Source organism: Scatophagus argus, chromosome 23 (assembly GCF_020382885.2).
Source record: "Scatophagus argus isolate fScaArg1 chromosome 23, fScaArg1.pri, whole genome shotgun sequence".
In the NCBI taxonomy this organism is placed as follows: domain Eukaryota; kingdom Metazoa; phylum Chordata; class Actinopteri; family Scatophagidae; genus Scatophagus; species Scatophagus argus.
In genome coordinates, this window is record NC_058515.1 from 5,509,409 (window position 1) to 5,532,690 (window position 23,282).

Sequence of the window (23,282 nt, forward strand, 5' to 3'; positions counted from 1 at the left end):
AGGAAGTCAGGAGGCTACATGATATGAATTAGAATCCTTCTGATAGACTTCTGAAACCTCTGTACTCTTACACAAGTTTAGAAAGTCTAGAATAATCTGGAAATCTGATGCAAAATAATGAAAATAAAACCAGCTCCAATCACCAGAATTATGAACTTGGTCTGAGAAAACTGTTTAGTGGTTTAGTTTAGTGGGGTCACTGACACATGCTCACACATACATGAAAACCGCCTCATTATCACACCTCACAGAATTATACAAACATTCAGCAAAGTTTTATATAGGAATCCCTTCTGTTTTCAAGGCAGTGGAGCACACAGTCTGAATGAGAAAGTTGCTTTAGATTGTGCTGAGAATGTGAATGAAACACCCTTTCAAACACATAGGACTGAATGGGGTTGCCCACGCACAGCTAAAAATAAAAGCTGGTGGTCTGCAGAATCAAACACAAAAGGAAACTTGACAGTTTCAGGTGTGTCTAAATGAGAAACATACAGCAAAGAGAAAGGTATTATATTCTGTGAACCACAATCTTAAAACAGAATGAGGAAATGTAGTTGAGTTTTAGGTTGAGGGTGTTTTTATATTCAGAAGTGCAGGTGACAGATGTGAAATCTTCACAAAATTAGTCTGTATTGAAAATGATGAGTTTCCAGGTATGGAAACTTAACAAAATAATGTTTTTCTACTGTTAAAGGATCACCAGGAGATATAAGTAAGCTTAGACCAACCCATATGTTAGTTGAGGTTCCACAGCGATCCAGACAGGGTTTACATTAAAGCTGCAACAGTCAGAATTCTTATGACTATAAAGTGAAAGGTTTCACAAGTAGTGATAAATCCGGAAAAAGGTGTCAAGAGTTTGTGAGGATAGTAATAAAGTGGATACAGTGTACATGTTATGGTCATTGCTTGTTTAACTGCCTTTAAGTGGTTAAATAATTGAATAATTGTAAGCCTAACGGTGTGTGGTTTCACAGAAGATGAAGTGATTTTTTTTTTTTAACTTTGCATCAAGTTGCACAAATTGGACTGCTTGTGGTTTCCTTTTTTTTTTGGTTGTTTGTTTTATTTTGTTTTTACTAGCCCCGGGATATGCATGAATTTTTCACTTTAACCAAGACATTTTTGAACTTGCTTCATCTTGCTTGTCAATTCATGGCACCCATGCAAAATTCATATCTAACAGTAACTCTCAATTGTGTATGCAAAATTTTAAAACTTGTTGATGTTTCTCAGCATGTAATGATTGTCCAGCCTCCACAAAATGCACCTGTCAGTGTGAAGTTTCAGTGCCTCTTATAGGACTGTTCTCTATCGGTGAGTCTGGCATGACCTTTACAAAAAGAGACTGAGAGAGAGACCTTGATGGGAGGGAACACTCCTAGTACAGTGTTTGTGTGTGTGTGTGTGTGTGTGTGTGTTTGTGTGTGTGTGTACGTGTCGTCTTCATGCAGATCTGCAGAAATGCAGAGACCTCGGTAACAGTTTTTTGTCTAAAGAAAGCTTCATGTGGCTAGAGAAGACCCAGAAAATGACGCACGCGCCTACAAAAGCACTTGTGTCTGTCATATTAAAGTCAGTGTGTCTGTCTATCAAAGTGCCTTTGCGTCTCCTGTTTCATCGTTCATCAAGAAATCCCCTCTTTCTTCATCCTGTGTTTTTGTTCTTTTGGTGTCATGTGTCCTGCAGAAAAACTTTAAAGGGCTTCCTACTGACTTAGCAAAACTGTGAAAGCTAACAGAAGTTGATCTGAAACTATGAAGTGAGCACTTGTATATACTTTCAGTATGACGTAACAAACGTTGAGCACATGCACATAATCACACAGGATACAGATAATGCACACAGGTGATATGGCAGCAAGGTTGCTGGTAGATTTCTACCACACACACAGCCATGTTTCCATCACTTTTGATGACATTACATAGACCAATGTTGATTTCCTGGAAGCTTAACCACCACCTAACCATAATAATAGACATTACTTGCCGAATCCTAACCCTTACCCTTACCTTTAACCTTAAATAGCAAGTCTTTATCTTAATATTTATTGATTTACTTTCTAATGACTTGCATTTTGTCCCCATAAATAAGGTTCGTCCTAATAATGCAACTGTGAAACAGATTTTTGTTCCCACAACTACTGGATTATACATTCACACACACACAAGGGCAATCAGGCAGTCAGACGCACTGTTCTGCAGATTTGTGAAAGGCCAAGGCATATGTCACCTCCTGAAGCAGGGGAGAAATGTGAAGAATTAAGGGACAAGGTGACAGAATGCACAGAACAACTTTCTGTAACACAGGGACAAGATCTAAACCACTTCAAGCTTGGTTCTGATCTAATCTATTCCTGTGAAAACAACTGTCTAATGGCCCCTGCAGTAATGGAAATGTAAAATCCAGTGTTTTTAGAGCACAATTCATACTGAAGACTAGAAGTCATGATTTTGCATCCTCAGTCTGCACTATTTTGACCATGGAGTAGTTAGATCTGACCATGCAATATGAAGTTACATCCAACGGAAAATTAGCTTAGCTTAGCATTAAGACTGGGAATAGGGAAACAGCTAGCCTGGCTCCTTCGAAAGGCAACAAAACTGTAAAAATTATGGTTTAATTATGTATGGGACTGTTTGGTCAAGCACAGTGTAACTTAACGTACAGATATGAGAGTGGAATTGATATCGTCATATAACTTTTGGCATTAAAGTGAACATGTACTCCCAAAAATGTTTATCTTGAATATTAGGTGCTGTACTTCAACAAAACTGATGCCAAAATTGATGTGCTGTTGTTACTATCACGGTGAGCACAAATGAAGCCATAAATGTTTTTGAATTTACTGTAACTCAACATTCAGGTCTGGAAATGTGAATCTGCTCAAACGTACCAATACAGTTTGCACAATAATTTGATTTTTACCTCTTAAGTGGGGCTCATCTTGTCTATGCATTTACAATAAGAATTAAAATATCAGCAACTGAAAGAACAGTCACAGTGAAGGATTTGCTCTTCTTTACACACACTTTATGAGTGGGATTTGGTCAAAGTCTTTAAACACAGAAACACTTAAAAATTGACTGTGAATAAGTAACAACTTGTTGTGGATATTCCAGTAAGAAAGAGGTGAACCATATTTAGGAAGAACCGGCTTAAAGCATAAAAACAGTACCGTATAGTCTGTGTGTGTGTGTGTGTGTGTGTGTGTGTGTGTGTGTGTGTGTGTGTGTGTGTGTGTGTGTGTGTGTGTGTGTGCGTGCGCGTGTACCTTGCTTCTTTTTCCAATGAGTTCACCCAGAGTTTAATGAGAAAGACAGAAGTTTGTCGTCATTCTTTCTCTTTCTGTTTTTCTTCTCTCGCTCTGTCTGAAAGAACAGGGGGAGGTGGGGAGCAGAGTTAGGAAATTTACCTCAAAATGTAATCCAGTTACTTTTAGAGGACTTTACTGTCCAGAAAACACTCTCACAGCAGGTGGGGAAATAAAGAATAAAGGGATAAAGAACAGCACCGGAGTGACGGGAACAGTCTGTACCTGCTATGCAAGCCAGCCAGACACAGACAGGTTCATCCAGCCAGCATTCATCATGTCAGCATCTTTTGCTCCCTCTTTAATTCCATTTCTTCTCATGCTTTCCTCATCGTCAGCTCAGGATAAACACCCGGATGTCCCCCTTTTTTTATGCAGCATTCTTCAACATGTCAATTAGCTGTATTTTTTTTTTCCATCCATTTTCCCCCTATTACCATCTTGTATTCAAGCCCTCCTCTCACGGTATCTCTGCAGTTAAAATGCACAGCGTGTCCGACACAAACCAGCCTCCATTAAGCGTCACCAGAGCAACCAAACAACAGTGTTAATGCAGAGGGAGGAAAAGGAAGCAAGAAAGACAAGAAAGAAAGTCTTTGTTTCTTTTTTCTTTTCTTTTTTTTTTTTTAAGGCTCAACTTTAACGGTGTGATTAAGTGGTTGGAAACCGACTGAAACAACAAAAACAGAGCACGGCAGAGGGAGGAAAACGGAGGATGAGGTCAGACTGTTTTACTGTCCAGAACAGAAACTCTTTGAAACACTTAAAACTGTGTCTGATTTGCTCCTGATGGGACAAACACAGTGAGGGGAAGTAGTGATGTAGCAATTAGGGGAGTTTTCTTGTTCAAGGATCCACTATGGAGAAGTATTTTAAGGTTTTGGAGCCATTTTATTATTAGTTATATTTACAGACAGCACAGCTGTTTATGACACATACATACACACAATGACTGATTAGTTTCATAATTAGGTTGTTTGTACATAGAAACAAAAAGGAATCAAATAATATTATCTTGTGTAGAAAGTTGCCTCTGTATTTTAACAGTCACGTGAGGACCATGTGAGCCCATGACTCCTTTAGGGCCCATTTTCGTCTGTTTATAAGATCTTAATTAGATCCGTAAGTCTCACTTTTCATGCTTTCTCCAAAACAATACCTCAGGAGTATATTTTTATTTCTTAAAAATTAAAACTGTTGAACACAGGTAACCAGTTTTGCTCCATTTCTTTGATGGCTCAAATGTGTGCTCTAGTAGTTGATTTTGTGGTTTGAACATCTGCGAACTGCATGCTTTGTGGGTTTGACTCTATATCTGTTTACGATTAAATTGTTTACAAGAGCACACACTTCTTTTGCCGACTTAGCCTCTTAAATTTGCTCTCTCTCTCTCTCTCTCTCTCAATACAACATTTTTTTGAGTTAAGCATGTCCTCGGTCCCCTGTAGAGGTGCTGAGGTCCAACCCCCTCAGTATCACAAAATCCTCTAGGAAACACTGCTCCTTGTTTCAGGATGATAATCAAATGTCTGCTCCTCGCAGTGAGGATACTCCAAGCCTGTCAAATAATAACTTTCACATTGTCTCATGTTATAGAGAAACACAAAAGCAGCAGTGCAAAAAACATATTTCCCAGTTACTTCATAAGCACAGCAGACATTTTATGCAAGAAGAGCCAGGCCGCTCTCTCAGCTTGTTAAAGTGAAGCCTGTAGGCTGAACTCCTTTGGCAAATATTGATGGTTTCTGTACGTGTGTGTGTTCAAGTGAAGTGGCTGGTTCCAACCACACTGTGGATTGGTACCCCAATTATGGTTTTGACCATGCAAACACTCACTCTCGCTTTCCCACAACGCACACACATGTGCGCACACACACATACACATGGAGAGGGTGGTACTACAATAGTTGCACTCCATGTTTCAAAACGCAGCCGTAATGTGTTTTTTTCAAAGCTGTGAGCTAATCTACTCTGAATGAATCGACTGTCTCAAACAATTATTGCAGTCCACAGACAGAAGAAATGTGCTCAGTCAAAAACTGCAAGAAAAAAAATCTGCTATTCAGCCTTTTTAGTTTTTTGCATTAGCTTTTCACAAGGATGTTAAATATCTCCCAAGTTGTCATAGATGATGTCAGGTGATCTCAGCGGTGCTTGTTGGTTCTGGCTGCACCACGATTTAGCAGATGAAGGTTTCTGTTTAGACACTCTGCTGTACAGCTCCCTGACTCCTCCTCCACCTCCTCCTACCCAAATATTGTTGTTGTTGTTGTTGTTGTTTACATTGCTACCAGGACCTCCATGTTTGCTAGGAGGCAGCGGCACAGGCTCCTTTCGAGCAAAGGCACTCCTGGTTGGTTTGGGGGCAGTTAAAGGTTTGGGCCACCTCGGAGCCGGAGGCTGCGGAGCGCCACGGCTTGGGCACAGCTGTGGAGGAGAGTGTCTGTGGGACTCCCCGGCTTTTTCATGGGAGGGAGTGCTGTAATTTCCATCCGGTCCTGATGGGGTCAGCACCTCTTCCGGTCTCCTCTGAATGTGGGGCTCCAACCAAGCCTCATTGTAAATAGTTATGCCCGAAGTAGCGGGCACGTTAGTGCCTCCTTTGGCACAGCCCTCTGGTTCATCATATATGTGCTCCGGTAGGGCAGCAGGAGGTGATGCAGCCCCTTCTGCTTGACCTCCTGGGGGTCGTCTGTTACTGTTCACCCCTCTTCCTCCCCCTCTTCCTCCTCCTGCAGCCCCATTTAGACTCAGTGCGCTCGTTTTCTGGTTCAGCTCCAGGCTGATACGGTCATACAAATGTGAGTACACGTCCGGTAGCTTCCTCTGGTTGCTGCCTACATGGTGATGATCCCCTTGGATGCCACCTCCCGAAGCCTCGTCTCCTACTGGTCGGAGGCGTGGGGTAGGCACTGGGGGGTTGGATGGACTGCTGACTTGGCTTTGACCCTTGATGCTGTCCACTGGGTCGGAGTAGAGGCAGTCAGATGCAGTAAGAGGCAGGCGGACTGAATCTGCTGGCTCCGAATAAAGACCTGCATGTTCATCAGCTGAGGAAAGACCTTTTGCTGCTACCTGCCCCCTGGGAGACCTTGGAGGAGTCCCTCCTCCTCCAAAAGCCCTGGTGGCTGGTGGTTCTGGTAAACTCCTCCCTTTGTGTCCTCCTGCTGCTCCTGGTCCCCTTCCTCCTCCTCCATCTCCACCCTCTCTCTTCCCGAGCACACCATCAGCAGAGCCCGGTTTGCTGCCACCTGAATCTCCATCTGCCTCCCGACTGCTGCAGCTGCTGCTGTCTCCGCTTGCCGTTGACAGACTAGAAGCAGCGTTGCGTATGTGCTGCAGTGACGCAGGACAGTCTTGTTCAAAGTTGATGGGGCAGCTGAGGTGGCGCTCCTCAGCCAGAGCCTTCTGCGACTGGATAGCCTGGTCCACCAACGTAAAGATTTCGTTGCCTTGCTTAGTCTCGAAGGTGAAGTTACCAGGACCCGAGTCACAGCGCCGCCCCGCCTCAAACGAAAACATCACCTAAAGAAAGAAAAAAAGTGAAAAATCCTTTAAAAAGAAAAAACAGTATTTACATGTGAAAGTGGAAGTTAAGTGTGTGTGACTAAATAAATATATACGGAGATGTCTGAATAAATGCCATGGAACTGCAGTAACTGAAGCCAGTCACAGAAGGCCCCGCACTGTTTTCCAGTCATCACTCATTTATCATTTTCTTGGACCTAAAAGGAGACTTACTTCCTTTTTCCACTAAATTTTATTTTTGAGTTCTCTCAAAATATGTATTTCATTACTTCATTGCTTTCTTAAATGAACTATTTTATTCATACTTTCTTTTCACGAGCAGAGCTTATGACAGGAAGGTCAGTGCTTTTTAAATACAAAGACCTGCACCGACAGCGCAGTTAGGTTACACCTCTTTTTAGCTTACATCTGATTGACGGTAGAGTCAGTCTAGACACATACAAAAATAAATGTGACAAACCACTCAGTCCCTTTAAAGGTCAAAGTATTTTTGAGCTTTTGCAGCATCAGGGTGACAAAAACAACCACAAACTTTGAGTGAATGTTCTCTGTGACCATATGCACATTCACTGCGGCATAAGTTTTACTTCCAAACTACAATTAGTAATTGCAGTGTGGCGTTAAATTTAACACACCAAACTTCCTCTTTCTTATTCGTCAGGTGCGTCAGAGATAGCTATTTTTTGAACGCTGAAGTTAAATTTTAATTTGTCATAAGTTCATGCACCCACCCGGTCTCGGCCGTATCTCCTCAGCAATTTGTAGGGCCACACCAAAATCTTCTTCTTCGTCTTTGGGTCCTTCAAGATTAAGACATCATTTTCCGCTTTCAACCAGTAGCTGCCAGTCAGCCCGCAGCGCTCCGACGCCTCAGTCCGCTGAACACTCACCCAAAACTCATTCACTGTGTGGAAAGGACAAGAGACGTGTTAATTTAAATTTTCCTAATTCCAGATTATCTTCCAGGCAGCAATATTTTCTTATGATTGCAAACCTATATAAGACTAAACAGTCCTTACCCTCCTCTCTGGAGTAGTAGATGAGGTTTTCTGACATCTGTAGGTCTTGCGGTCCTCCATTAGAGACTGCAGCAGTACTGGTGCTGCAACCGCTTCCTCCCTGTGAACACACAGAGACACTGAGAGTCAATCAGCTGAGAAACACGAACAAAAGCAAGGGAAACCTTGAGAAACCAGGAGGTTTTTAGCTTTAGAGTAAAAAAATAAAAAGAATAAAGAGTGCAACAAAGAACAAAATGGATGAAGTCTTCCACATGGAAACTCCCTCTGGCTTCCTCTCTTCAAATATGTGTAATGTCCATGTTTGTGTGTGGGTGCAATAGATGTTGTAGACAATGTAGACACCCCAGGGACGCATGGGAAATTTTGGAAAACTCAAAAACGCGCAAACAAAAAAGAATGATCCTGCAATCCCAGTTGAAAACTAAATTTAAGACAACAGTTCTTCAGCTTTTTCCATCAAACTACAATCAGAAATATTTTTGGTCAGCTGGAAAGTAAGAGAACACATCATTCTGTACAAAGAACAAAAGACCAACACATAAACACATAGACACATAAAAGAAGCTCAAACATTAAAAACGTAGACATCCACCCACATCTTGGTCACTCACTGTGAACACTGCTTCCTGTCTGCACTGTTTACATATCACAAACATACACACTCAAGGTTAAAAGTGCAAAGATACCTGAAATGCAATGTCACACATGATATCCATCCAATCCTTAACGGTGTTCTTCTCTGCAGCAAACACGTGGGTCTTGTCATTGGTCTCAACACAGAACGCTGCCATGTTTTCTTTGGGACAGCTCTCCGTCAGCGCCGGCAGGATGGAAATGCACTCGGACAAGCGGATGATCTTCTTGTCAAGCTTCCTGGTTTTCTCATTGGACCCACCTCCCGAGCCTCCGCCGACCCCACCTCCTCCGCCAGAGGGTGAGTCGAAGAACTCGAGGCGGGCAATGCCGTTTTGGCTGGCAGGGTATAGGACAAACCAGTTCTTCTTCCATTTCTGATGAGTGGAAAAATTCAAAATTTGATATTAACAACAGAACGGATAAATATCACCAGATCCTGTAGTTCTCCTTAGATCATTGTAGTGTCTTTCAGCTAACTGTTCTGGGCCTGCGACTTTAATGTTATGGTTCACTGTCATTCTCATCAATCAGGAAGCTGCTTTCAGCACTAAGTTAGCAACTAGCTTGGGAACTTAGTGGAGCATTTGGATCCAGACATTTTTTTGGAGCCAGACATTTTTTTATATTTCAAGTGAGTAATCTGTAATGTTTCCTCTTTTAGTTTCTGAACTTTTTTGTGTGTTTTGTATGATTTGTATTATGACAACAATAGCAAAGCAGCTTTTCATGTAAGGACGTTATTTCTGAATTGAAACTGAAAACATACAAAAATGTGAGGCAAGTTGGAAGGGGTGGGCAGGCAAAAAGGGGAGGTTGGAAAACAGAAACAGAAAATCTGACTTAAGTTTTTGCAACACACTTCTGTCTGGTGTCTGGTCCACGTCTGTCTGAGGAGGGCAAAATAATTGTACAAGTGGTTTGTACAGGCAGCTGTGGGGAAATGCATAAAAGCAGAGTTTGACACAAAAACTGATGAAGAGAGAAGTGGAGAATGTTAGCATCTGAAGTAGAAGATGTGAGTCAAAATGATATTTCCGGGTCATCCTCTTACTTCTACACTACTGTGCTGACTGAGGCTTAATGTGGGAGGTATGTGGGGATAAATCTAACGCCATTTGACTCAGACATCTAGCACACACCATTCTTTCCTCTACTATCAATCAACAGCAGTAGACCACAGTTACAGCATTAGTCACCAGTGCTTTTAGAGAGAATAACAGTTTCCCCCGAAATCAAAGCAGGTACTGAGCTGGTTTTTGCAGTTTGATCCAAATGAGTAAATGTTTAGTGTGACAACTAAAACTATGAGTCAGTGCACTCAAAAACGGATCTGACCACAAAATATTAACACTGTGAGTAATTACAAGGATATCATCTTTAATATTTTAAGTATAAATTCAAACACTGATTTAGATAAATACAGATTAAATAAGCCTTGCAGTGTCTGATTATTAGTTTAATGCTTTTCTGGAGATATTTTGGGCGTACCTTTTTTTTTTTTTTTTTTAGTTAAAAGACTATGTTTAAGGGTGGGTTGTTACTTCAGTAACATATGCTGTAACCACACACGTTCCTTATGGTTTTGTCAATGTAAACAAATAAAGAAAAGGTCAAGTTTAAAAAGCTTCAGTAAAAAAAAAAAACACCAGCAACATCTCTTAGAATTACATCCCGTCCCAGGACGTAACTTATTTTCAGCTTTGTGAAGTAAAAGCTTAAAAATATGACCCTGTCACAACCAGGTGACACATGCATCGTCTCTCTGTGGGGACAGCAGTGAGGAAGCAACAGCCTACAATGACCTCTTCCTCCACAGGGACAAAAAGGGACATGACCAACATGACACAAAATGCTGCACAATATGACACAAGTAGGACTCCAGATGTTCAGTGCTAACAATGGGCATGATGACACACTACAAGAGACATTATGTACAGTCACTACAGAAATTAGTGCACATGTGATAAAACTGCATGAGACAACAGAACTTAACACTTCTTTGGGAAGTCCCCGTCATCCCTTGTACCCTCTGGACGTGTGTGTGTGTGGGTTTTCTTTGCCAACCCCACATCACATTATACTTCATCTCAGCTACATTTGTCCACACTGTGTGTGTGTGTGTGTGTGTGCATGTGTGTTTTCCCCTACATTCGCTCAGTGGGGCGGAAGCTGCCTGACAGAGAGCAGAGCTTGTGACAGGAAGGTCAGTGCTGAACAGAAAGGAATGAGATACACACAAGCACTACAGGTCCTCGAATGCTCCATAACCCATAAGATTTTGTTCTTTGCTGATCGGGTACTATTAGATTATTATCCAGGGCATTTGGAAATTGACTTGACCTACATGCAGCTACACAGTGCCTGTGCATCCTACATAGTGGTAACTACTGCCCGATATACCTTTTTAGGGCAATATCAGTGTCGAGAGTTGAAGGTCCAAAAAAATCTGGTAGCTAAATATCAATAATACAATAATACAAGAATGAACATTTACTGCTCAGGTTTGTTAGGGTTGTACTGAAGGTAGGATACAGTAGAATAATATACATTTATCACATTCAGACTTCTCATGGTAGTTCTCCATTCTATTTAAGTGTCCATAGCAATGTGGCAGCAAACCTAGAACCTGAAACTGAATTATTATTATTTTATTATGCGCGCTACTATGACTGTGTTATGTCGAAATGTCTGATGTAAAGAAGACCTATAAATACGAGATAAAAATACTACAAAATAAAAATTTGACTATAGTACGTGCTATGATGATTTTAAATGTAAATCAAACAGCAAATACATTTCAATCTTTAAATGCATGAATATGTAGCCTATGAAACTGAATATATTTCATAATTTTAGATTTGCATATCTGGTAAGATAAACACCAGTTGATTAACTGTCAGTTTGCCGATATACACGTCAGGCTCTCACAGCAAACACTGACTTTGGAAGTGCTGGAAGAACTCAGATGCTTTGCTTAAAGAAAAATAGTAACACCATGACAGAAAAATACTCCATATCAAGTATGAGAAGTAGTGTATGTAGAAAGGGCTATATTGTTATACAGTATATTACTGGATTATTTGTTACTGATGTGTTAATTAAAGCTGTGTTTCCACAAAGCAGTTCCGGTAGGCTCTGTAGGATGGTATTAATAGAACCAATCCATTCTGTGCCGTTTTTTTCATTTCAACCCTTCTCTGAGTCAAAACACTGCAGCCCGCTGATTGGTCATAGTCCGAGCAACCGCTGTGAGCTCCAATGCAGGACTTTTTCAGCAGTCTTTCTCTGACATAGTTTTCCTCCATGTTGTAATAAACACACAGAGAAGAACGTGAAACATTTCATGTCCTCCATTGCGCACAAGTGCGTTTGTGTGTGTGTGTGCGTGCAGAGGACTATCTGCATTGGAAACATACAACAGGTCGACAGCAGCGGGTTCACATTATAATGTGTGAAATGAGCCGGACTGCTTTGTGGAAACAGCTTTAGCATTTTACTGTTGTAGCTGTTGTGGTTAAGATGGAACTCGCATTATATAGTCTACTTTGGTGTAATCTATAATGTTTATTATTAATATACATATTTTAAAAACTCATTATATGTTGTGTATGTAAAATCTTAATCTGCAGAGTGATTGTCACTGTTAAAGAAATCTAATGCAGAAAAAGTATATCTCTCCCTCTGAAATGTAGTGTCATGTCAAAGTTTAAAGCGGCATACATATATATATATATTACATAAATATACATAAATATTCGAGTAAAATTTAAATACCTCTAAATTCATAGTGTCATCGTTCACGGCATGGAAATAAAAGACTCACTCTACGTGTCTAATTATAGCATCTGCATGACAGCCTTGATAGAACTGTTGCCACCGGAACCATAAGCTGCACCTATCAAATGTGTAACCCTGGTTGAAACTGAATTGACCAAGTTGTAATAATTGTGTCATTGACAAGCAAATTATTCCAATAACAGGAACTTGAGATGTATGCATGCATGAAACTAACTTCGACAATTTCAAACTCTCTCTCTCTCACACACACTAAGTTTCATAACGCACATGTGCATGCATGCACTCCAACCCATTAAAATTAACTGCCAGAAAGGACAGGAAATGTGTGGGATTGTTATAACCCAGGATTGTCTTTGCTTCCTTCTTCTGCATCCAGGTGTATCTCGTGTTATGTGTGCATGGGCATATATGTGTATGTGCATCTGCTTGTATTGTTGACTTCCTTGGTACGTTCTTGGCCATCTTTTTCTGTGGACAAGTGCATGCACACACACATACAGACTCTGCATGTCAAACAGCTGCCCCATATAAGGCAACGGGCTGTTATCGTTACTATTATACTGAGTGGAAATTATGCAAAAAGGATCATGACAGGGAGAGGCAGAGATACTTCCTCAATGCTGTCCTGCCTGTATAATACAAGTGTGTGTCATTGGCCTTTCATGTTGGTCTCTGCAGTTTAGCCCTCACTTTTAAATATGATTTCCATGTTTAGAACAAACAAACAAACAAAGTAAACAGTAGTGTGTTGCACTTCCTCAAGGCTATTCGAGTACAATGGAAATGCATTTGATGTGTTTAATGTAGGTGATACAGTGGAAGAGATAATATGTTTAAAAAAAGTATATTGAGGTTTTTTTTTGAGGTTACAAAAGAAATTGTTTCCTTTCTTAACAGTATGCAGAATGAATACAACAAATAATATCCATCTTACATTGTTCTGTTTGTGCATTTGTGTTATGTGCATTTGAAATGCACACCTTACTGCCTTTTGTAGGTTTGGCACCATGTTCTTGTTGGTGTCAATTTAGTACATTATTCAGTACATTAACACTTTAGCTGTCTGTGTGAATCATCTTTGAAAACACAAAGGACACAATGAAATCATTGACTGCATTGATGCAAATGGATGCCAAACACTTTTAAGTTTTTCTGCTTTCGAATTGGTATCAGGCCTTTTGGGATTTTAGGAAGTTTTCATTTGATGACTAAATTACATAACTGTTAGCCTATTACTACAATATGGATACATTAATCCACAGCTGTCACTGTTCAAACACAGGCTCCTCTCTGTCATGTTGCTGCGTAACTAAACTACTTGACCAATTTCCTACCAGCCACACGCAGACCTCAATGAGACATGCAGGAGAAGTGTGTGCGGTTATCTGTGTGTTTGTGAATCGGAACTTATCGAAGTCTGTTCTGGGTAAATTGAGTGAAAGAGCGAGAGAGAGAGAGAGAGAGAACAGAGGAAAGTAGTGTGACTGTTAATTGCATGTGTGCTATGTGTATTTAGGAGGAGGACAGAGTGAGACTCAGACCACTGCAGCCATGACCTCAGTCCTCTGCTGGCCCAACAAAATAAAACCTTCAAATCTTATTGAGTGGAAGTAAATAGTACACTGACAAGCTTTTAGGTTGTTCTTTTGACTTTCTGAAACTAATGAACTGTAGCCGACCGCACACTTCAATGAAACAGCGTTATAAAGGTGAGATTACAGCAATGAGTCCTAAATTGAAGAATAGCAGCTTCCTGTTAATGTGACACATGTGAGTCAAAGAGAAATATGCCACGTTTTCATATGATCTGCGGTGCACGTGCTGTGTACCTTAGGACAAATGGCTATTTGAGTAGCAGACAAATATTTCAAGAGAGATAGTGATGTCTGTAGGTGAGTCAAGACAGAAAGTACCAACACAACAGTACCAGTAACTCAAGAATTCATTCACTAATGATGACAGAATTTCTCAGAAATGTCAAGTAGAATAGAACGATGGCTGGTCAGTATGATACATCTATCTTGGTTGCTGGCTTTACCTCTGGTAGGAAGATATTAACTCTAAATTGAAGTTAAAGTATGTCTAAGCTAAAACAAACATACTGGATTTGGATTAGATCCATCCTGAAATAAATTAATTTTTTAACATCAATATGGTTAGATTAGGAAAATGAATTTCGCGTTGCACGTTAGAGCCGAATCCAAAGTGACAAGAATCAGGTTGCCATAATAAAAGGTTAGCGTGTTTAGGAACCAATGAGCAGAACTGAAATTCCATTTTTTTAATTATGGCTAACAAATATTACATACCTTCAAGGTCATGTCTACTTCACATGTCAGAGTGGCAAAGCTACAATTTTATCTGCGAGTCAGTAAAAAGGGTCTGTTTAAAGAATACTGCAGTCGACAACGACTGAGTGTTAATGTGACTGAAATTAAATTATGCTATCACTGTGAGTAAGGAATTTGATCATGTTTATACACACGCTTAATCATTCATTTCCACTTAGCATCACCTCATTACAAAATGATACTGGTCTTCCTGAAAACGCCCACTGTTGAGTATACAAAGAGAATTACGCACTTCCCTACGTAAAGTTCTTCATACCATGAATGATCTGGTGTTTTTTTGTCTGAGCAATAGGATTTCACATATGAGATGCTATGAATAAATGAAGAGAAGGCAGGCGTGATCTCATTAATCCATTAGGCAGTCTTTACTTTAGACACTGAAGTACTGTTGTATAAATCAAGCCCCGGGGTGTGTAATACTACTTTATCCTGACACACCCTGTCTGTTCAAGTGTTAGCTAGTTCCTTGCAGAAGCCATCTTCATCATGTAAAATGCCCACTTCTGCAGCTTTTACTTGAAGCATGCAAACTGCTGCCAACATCAACAACAAACCGAAAGCTTTTTGTAGCTCCGGGGCGCAAGCGGTGTCCTCAAAGCGCAGGTCCGAAACACCTTCAATCTTCATATGAGCAAGGCAGACAAGCAGATGCACGCACAGATAGCTATCATCTCACTAAATCATACACAATCACATCACTCTGCTGCGCGTTTTGGCTGCAAAACGAAATTAAATGACAGCTTTACACAGGTGTAAACACTGTGATTACAACGGCAGAAACGTTAGGACTCTTTCATCGAGCGCGGCATCTGCACACTGGAACCACATTTACTGTATGCATAAAAGTCTCGAAAGCAACTCAGACAGCAGCTCAATATCTATATCACCACAAATATTTGAGATGCTTTACACACCGGCATTTTTCAGATGTGATTCTGAGTGGCTGAGACTGGCATGTGCCATTGGTTTGGATGATGAATACCTTTGTAGTGGGGTGTGCGGCACATTTCAGGGTGAATAGCAGATAACTGGAGATTTTCTATCAGCGTCCTACAGTTGTGTTAGAGAAAGGTCTTTTGACATTGTTGTTGACATAGTTTTCATTTTTCAAAGCTCTCTAGTGAGAGAAGATAAGGTTGTACTTGGAAATATTTACAGTGTCTTCTACATCTCTGGCTTTGTGTGCCAAATGTAACTACAGTGAAGTGACTTAATGCAAAGTGCAGATACAGACTTAACTGCAACTAATTACTCTTATCATTTCTTGTCATTATCAGTTAAACTTTTATTAGAATTTTTACACATGATAAGAATTAGGTCATACTGATCATCTCCCAAAGTGTCACCTCTCAAATTCTTACTACTTACTACAAACAAGGATTGAGTTTGTACTGATATGAGATATAGAGCAGCTGCACGTATGTACATTGTAGAAGCTGGAGCATATATATATATATATAGGTCATTTTTATGCATTTTTAATTATAATAAACATATTCATTTTTTGTCAACTAATATAATGGTTCCCAAATTAAAGGTACGGAACAAAGCCTGAATTAATCTCATGCATTAGGGAATATTAAACAAACAGACAGAGGACTTTAATGTTAAATATATATATATCTTGTCAGATCCTAATTCTGAAGAAGCCCATCTTTTTCTGTAGTTTACTGTCAGCCGAACAGGAAAGCTTTGTGTCTTCCGTGTGTAACAGCTCAGTTTGTGCTAAGTTTAACTTGAATTTATTCATTTTCACAAATAAGAGGAACAACTTTTTTTTATTATTTACTAGTTTCCAGATACTAGATTAGGTATGGACTGTAGATACTAAAATCTAACAAGTGTTAGAAGTGCAATGTAACAAGTATATGCACTGTAGATGTCTCTTGCTGGTTTACTTCCTAACAGCCAGCTGCATAAAGTCAATGGCCAGTACTTCACACATCACCAGACAGCAGTCAGAAACAGAAACCTGGGTCAGACATGGCTGTTGCACTTAAGTCATATTTTCCAACCATACACGTGGGAATGAGCCTAAATGATTGTGTGTGTTTGTGTGTGTGTCTCCACTGACAGCTCTTGCAATTACATAATTCACAAACCTCACACCACTTTCAACACTTTCAGCTCGTCCGACATTCACCTTCCTGTGCTATTCTTCCCCTCTGTGATACTTTTTTATCTACGTCTGTTCTCTTGAGCTCTACTCTGCAAAGATAAACGCTATTTTTGAAAACATGGAGATTTTCTTTGTTCGTTTTCTATTGTATTTTCTACTGTTTAGAAAAAGCATTGAGACCGCGTTTTGGGAGCATGAATATCTATTGTGGACTGGTGATTTCAGGGCAGGAAACAGGGCCAGAACGTTTTGTTGATCCATGTCATATGACCAGAGAGACAAAGACCCTCTCACAAAACCGAAAGAGTAAATGAGTTCTTATCCAGCGGTGCGCTCAGACCAAAGGCGAGGTTGCATAGAGGCCAAAGAGTGAAACAAACGCACTAACGCGCCCACAAACACACACACACACACACACACACTCACAGACACATACACACTGTGGCCAGTCTTGCTGTGTGATGTCCAAGCTAAAATGAGTGATTACTCAGTGTCAGAGGCGACATAAAGTGGATTTGTTGACAGCGTTTGCAATGGTGTGAACAACTGTATGCAGCTAAGATGTAGTGGAAATATGTCTGCCACAGTTGTGAAAAAGGTCTGTTTCTCTGTTGCGTTCGACTTTCCTGCTCATGTGTTTATTGTGGATAAACACATCATTGTGATTAAAAAAACAAGAGGACAACTTTCATTTTGCAGCTGTTTTATGATCTAAAGAAATTCAGTGTCAACAGCTCGCTCTCTCTCTCTCTCTCTCTCTCTCACACACACACACACACACACACACACACACAGCAGCTCTATCCTTTCTATCTCTCTGTCCTCATTTACTTTAGTCCACTTTGGTTTCCTTTTCTTTTTACCTTCACTTCAATGTTACTCCAGTGTACCAGGATTTTACCAGCTCATAAACACATGCACATGTGCACATATGTAGATATGCGCAGCAGGCTGACTCTAAACCACATCAAAACAAGGCCAGATCAGTAAAACCTGTGATAACTTACTCTCTCTTTTTGTTCTCTCTGCGATCTGCAGTAGGTTTGCATTTGAAGGCACTGGGCACAATGGCTGGTCTCTATAATTGCACCAGTATGTGCTCTTTTTCTTTGTCACAACCTAAAATGCTCCTTTTTTGGGTTTACAACCGAGAATAGCACAAGATTAACGTCACTTGTGTGTGAATTAAAACATTTTTGAGAGTCAAAGGGAAACTTCCATCTCCCTAAACAGCATTTTTCATACAATACTAACATACAATACTGCTGTGAGGATTTGTAGTGTCTTTATCTTAACTGATGTTTTCATTGTCTCATAACCATATGGCAGTGCATTATCATCCCTATCATATGCCTGGAGAGAGTCTTTTGGTTATTTTTGTCACCAATAAAATAAATGGGCTATTTCTTTTCTATGAGGTCATGTACCTACAGATTACTTATGACAGGCAGCAGCTGTACTGGCTTCCTGTGGTATTTCTGTCAATATTCCACTCGAGACTTTTTGTGTCTGAGCAACATTTAGTTTGAGATGTGGTTACCTCAAAGAGCTTCTTCTCCTCATGTTTATAAAATTTCTATCCCGGCTTATAATCTTGATGTAGGACGTTAGCATCCTCAGAAGACTGATTATGGGGATTTCTATCAACGCCACAAGTTTACTAGAAAATGACAACTTTTTTTTTGTTAAACTTACCTTTCCAAACTTTTGATGCTGTACATAAAGCTGTCCCTCTTTAACGTGGGTGTCCATGCCCCCACACACACTCCAGGGCCACCCTTTCTCGCGAAAGACGAAATTTAATTTGAACTTGACGCAGGAAAGTCACTTTTTCGGGGTTTATTTCGCTTATATCCCCAAACAACTTCCCCCTTCTCTCACTTCCGCTCCCCGGTCGTTAAAACGCATGTACCGTACCGCTCCCGCACAGTTCAGGGTGTCATGGTGAAAATAAAGATGTCCAAACAGTCGCTGGATAGTCCCGTCAAAGTTAAGTAATGTCAAAAATTGTCGATGAGTCGCCTTTCTGTCGCCCCTCACTCCTCCTGTAGGGCTGGACCAGTGAAAGGTTCTTCTTAATAGATAACGTGAAGCTTCTGGTTACAGTTTTCAGAATAAAAGCATGATTAATGAACGTCAGCTTCAGGTGCATGATAACACAGTTCAGCGGTGCTGTCCAGGTATCTGATTACTTCAGTAAGTAGAGCGTGGTTACATAGAAGCCATAGCCTTACATAGGGACAGATTAACTTTCAAAGGGACTCTGGGGCATAAACTGAGCTATATTTTCATTCAGGTACAATGTGCAAGAAAGTGTCGCCTTTAAAGCTCCTGATCTTAAAGTGCATGACATATGACCAAAGATTTTGCAAGTAATACTGCAAAAACCAGCGCATCTAAAACTATTTGGCCTCATATTGCCTTGTTTAAAGATATTCACGTTGTTTCTTTGCTTTGCGAAGTCTCAAAGTCTAACATAAATCATTTTTTTATTTAGGAAATCTGAATCACTTAACATCCGGTACGGTGGTGGTATGGTTGATGCAACTTTGCGAGTGAGCAGCGCATGGTGATCGCCCCGACCCGCTCTTCTTCCTCTCCTCCCACCTTCTCACTCTTGAGCAACTTCTCTTTTGAGTGTAGCTGTGACACACTAACTTTCTAATGCAAAAGTAAAGACTAGAATATAAACTGCGTGTAACAATATGTGAAACCTGTAGGACAACACCGCAGGACAATACAGTCACGTAAAAAAAACTGTTATTATTACAGTGTGCCAATAAATATGAGATCTAAAATTCTATGAAATTAATGTGCTCAATACAACAGAAATAACCTAGTGTAGGAATTTGGAGCAGTCAAAGAAAGCTTTGTTTTGTTTTGTTTTTTAAGTAGCCTGTGTGGAAAAAGAAAGAAAGAGATGGCCTCCTTATTAATATGTTACAGATGCCTCCTGCTGGCTCATAGTAACTCAAAGTTTTTGTCCCTGTTTTCCTCCCCTACGTGGTGCTAAAGCTGTTGTTCTTGACACTAAATATGGACTTTTAAACCGCCTGCCAAGACACTCAGCACGCTTTTCATTTGCCAGTGTTCTTTCACACCAGAGACCTACATTTTCTGTCGTGCTGAATGTTTTTCTCATAAAATCATCACCATAGCAATGATGTGAAGTTTCGGGGTAATTTTTCCCTTAACACAGCTTCCACCTACTGGTTAGGAATCAGCATTGCAAGTTGGAGCTCAGCCGCCGCTCTCGCGATATTTTGCGTACTTGGAAGCGCAGGTGGACCAAAACAGGAACTGAGATATGGCATCGGTGTTCGGCGGAGTAGAGGGGTGAGAATGACTTAAAATAGGCAACAAAACTTATCTATTATTGTTTTTTAAGTTATTAATTAAGGTCAGCGTGTATTGCGGCCTTTTAGTCATGTGTTAAGTGTGTGTATAGACATTTAGGGTTTTAGTTTACACTAAAAGTTTCATTCTGATTATACGTCTTACCTTCCTATGCTTGCGTGTGTCCCGTGATCGCGTCCTCTTCCTTAAAATTCGTTGCATTGAATAGTTAATGATGTTTGTGTACGTATGAATGTGTATGTTAAAAAAAAACTTAAGTGAATTTAAAAACTAAGAGTATCTGTGCCCTTGCTGCCTCAGATGTGAGCTTTTGTATCAGTCTGGTTTTTCTTGGCGTTGTCTTGATTGTATTTACTGTACGCATGTGTTTCTTTTCCACTTTCTCCAGAGGAGGGACTCACTCCAAAGCGGTGTTGGTGACAGCAAATGGAAACATCCTAGCAGAGACAGAGGGAGCGTCCACCAACCACTGGGTGAGCTGTAGTGATGGAGGTGGTTTGGGTTGGACAAGAGGAGAAATGTGGGAAATAAATTAAGGATGGCATGGAGCAAAAAAAAGATAAATAAGGGGAGTTTGTGCTTGCCTTACACATTTACTCAGTGCATTAGAGAGTGTATTTAATACATTTATTTGCCTTTATCATCCAACATTGTGTGAACTGATGGCGTAAAGATTGTGTTTTTATGTTATACAGCTGGTTGGGGTCGACAAATGTCTTGAAGTGATCAATGACATGATCCAGAGAGCCAAACTGGAGGCAGGACTTGATCCAAACACACCGCTATGCTCATTGGTCAGTCACATGCTTACACGCTCTCCTTGACTTCCTAGTGAAAATAAAACAACGTTTTAAATGCAATGATTTTCTGTTCTGTGCAGGGCATGTCTCTGAGTGGAGGCGAGCAGAAGGACGCCATCGACAAGCTGATCGCTCAGATGAAGGAACGCTTCCCCGCTCTCAGCCAGCACTACTTCATCACCACCGATGCCATCGGCGCAATGGCGACAGCCAGTAGCTGTGGTAATTTGTTTTACTCTATTTTTTTTCTTTGGGCTGCAGTCAAACCTCAACCCAAAACTGAAATAAATAGTGCTGCAGACATGCATAAAGGATTTGACTGCGTCTGTGCTTTGTTTAATATCAAACTTTATATTTTTATCGCATACATTTGCATAGAATATGCTAAAATACCACAGATATTTGACGCTGTGTACATTTTTTTATATGATTAAAATATGTACATCAGGTATTGATGAGAAGAGTCATTTTACTGTCAGTGAATTTACCCTGTAGCTTCTTGTGTAATAACTACATTTTGAAAGCTACTCTGTTTAGAAATAAAGTTCATGATCATGAATTGTCATAATAGGGCAAGGCTTGATACTTTACTCTCTTAGGTGTGGCTGTACAAGCGATTTATGGCATGACAGTCTTCCTTATCATTTTATAATACCAGTCAGCCCTATTTTCTCTGTAGGAGGCGTAGTGCTGATATCAGGGACTGGCTCGAACTGCAAGTTAGTCAATCCTGATGGCTCACAGATTGGCTGCGGAGGCTGGGGTCACATGATGGGTGATGAGGGTTCAGGTAACCATGACAATATCCTTATGAATAATTGACAGCTTTATTGACCGGACCAAACTCTTAACAAGTCTTTCTATGTCCCAGCATTCTGGATCTCTCATTTAGCGGTCAAAACGGTGTTTGATGCCAAAGACAACCTGGTTGCTCCTCCTCATGACGTTACACATGTCAGAAAAGCCATGGAGAAGTACTTCCAGGTTGGTTAAAAAATGTATTCATCATGTTAACCAATGAACCAGAGTTTGAAAGACACCTCAGAGCTGAGAGACTTCTGATTTAGGGATTTTTTTACTGTTATTGGTATGTTGTGAACAAAATACATATGTGAAAAACATGTACAATTCATATCAGGTGTCAGATCTAATGGGCATGCTGCCGCACCTCTACAGGACCTTCCAGAAGTCCCACTTTGCTGGTTTCTGCAAGAAGCTGGCTGAAGGTAGGTGGTGAACCTGCTTGGCTCTGTTCAGAGAAAAAGAAAAAGGTTAGAATGGAAAGTCAAATGTATTTGTGTGCATGTGTTTAAGGTGCGGAAGCAGGGGATCCTCTCTGCCAGTATGTGTTCACTCAGGCTGGGAGAATCCTGGCAAAACATGTAGAAGCAGTCCTGCCTGCAGCACAGGAGGTAACGTACAAACACAAAGAGCAGGGACAACTGAGCTTTCACTCATTTGTTATAAGCATTCATGAATTTCTTGTCATGTCTTCATCTGTCTGCCATGACAGTCTCTACTGAGTAGTGACCTTGGACTGCCCATCCTGTGTGAGGGCTCAGTGTGGAAGAGCTGGGAGCTACTGAAGCCGGGTCAGTGTGCCTCAAATCAAGACAATGCAGCCCTGAACTTAATCATTTTCACACCGAAAGAAAATAAGTTTAAATCAGTCGAAAGCTCCTCTAAATCTGTTTCTCCTCTTTGTCTTATGTGTTTGTCTGTCTCCCAACCAGGGTTCACTGAGGTCTTGAACAAAATGGCCTCCTCTGAGAAGTTCAAGGGTCGTTTCCACGGCTACAGCCTCATGATTTTGCAGCAGTCTTCGGCCCTCGGCGGCGCCAGTCTGGGTGCTCAGAGTATGGGCGCCACAATAACGATGGATTACACAGCAAACATCAAAGTTTTCTACAAACACACCTTTAACAGCAGTTAATGAGAGTTCAACTGTGCATCTTGATCTTAACCAGTCAGGGAAAAGGGAAGATGTATTGGCCTGTATTTGATTATTAGCATCTTTGTTATGTAATAATGTTAAAGCTCCTCATTAGATGATACTAAGACTGTGGTTTATAGTCTGAAATCTTGTTGTGGTTTTTTTGTTTTTTTTTTTACAAATGCACAGCAGTTATTCTGACAGTGGAATTGATATTACTTTCATTAGAGTGTCATTGCACCTTTATAACATGAACATTTGACATTATAATAAAAACTGTTAACTTGACAGAAAACTCTGCCAGGCTTGTGCATAATCTCCAATGCCCAAGACAGCTGAACTTCGGTGTGAGATGCAATCCGATAAAATCAACTCTTAAGTTATTCTTGCGCAGGCTTTTTGCACTTTTGGTTTTTCTTTGT

The 23,282-nt window shown here is 40.5% G+C and overlaps 3 protein-coding genes across 4 annotated transcripts in view; 2 read left to right on the plus strand and 1 right to left on the minus strand.

Annotated features, from left to right (window-relative positions):
- Positions 1–4,074, plus strand: part of LOC124054949 (meiosis 1 associated protein) — a 44,220-nt gene extending 40,146 nt beyond the window's left edge. Inside the window, exon 14 of the mRNA XM_046381501.1 lies at positions 3,948–4,074. Coding sequence (XP_046237457.1) covers positions 3,948–3,990 — 43 coding nt within the window. The 3' untranslated portion in view covers positions 3,991–4,074. The remainder of the gene's footprint in view (positions 1–3,947) is intronic.
- A 110-nt stretch (positions 4,075–4,184) lies between these two features.
- Positions 4,185–18,856, minus strand: dok1b (docking protein 1b). Its single transcript, XM_046381500.1, has 5 exons — positions 18,466–18,856; positions 8,553–8,876; positions 7,864–7,963; positions 7,576–7,748; positions 4,185–6,841 (listed from the first exon to the last, which is right to left on the minus strand). Exons 1-5 carry the CDS (start codon positions 18,520–18,522, stop codon positions 5,420–5,422), a joined length of 2,076 nt encoding a protein of 691 aa, XP_046237456.1. The 5' UTR covers positions 18,523–18,856; the 3' UTR covers positions 4,185–5,419.
- A 1,113-nt stretch (positions 18,857–19,969) lies between these two features.
- On the plus strand, positions 19,970–23,150 carry nagk (N-acetylglucosamine kinase). 2 transcript variants are annotated; one of them, XM_046381505.1, is made up of 10 exons: positions 19,970–20,106; positions 20,516–20,600; positions 20,823–20,921; positions 21,008–21,149; positions 21,607–21,717; positions 21,799–21,911; positions 22,066–22,153; positions 22,242–22,339; positions 22,441–22,519; positions 22,661–23,150. In XM_046381505.1, the coding sequence occupies exons 1-10, from the start codon at positions 20,078–20,080 to the stop codon at positions 22,858–22,860; spliced, it is 1,044 nt and encodes a 347-aa protein (XP_046237461.1). In that variant the 5' UTR covers positions 19,970–20,077; the 3' UTR covers positions 22,861–23,150. The 2 variants fall into 2 exon arrangements, with proteins under 2 accessions (XP_046237461.1, XP_046237463.1); XM_046381507.1 differs by having other exon boundaries at positions 22,441–22,513; positions 22,655–23,150.
- Positions 23,151–23,282: the final 132 nt, after the last annotated feature.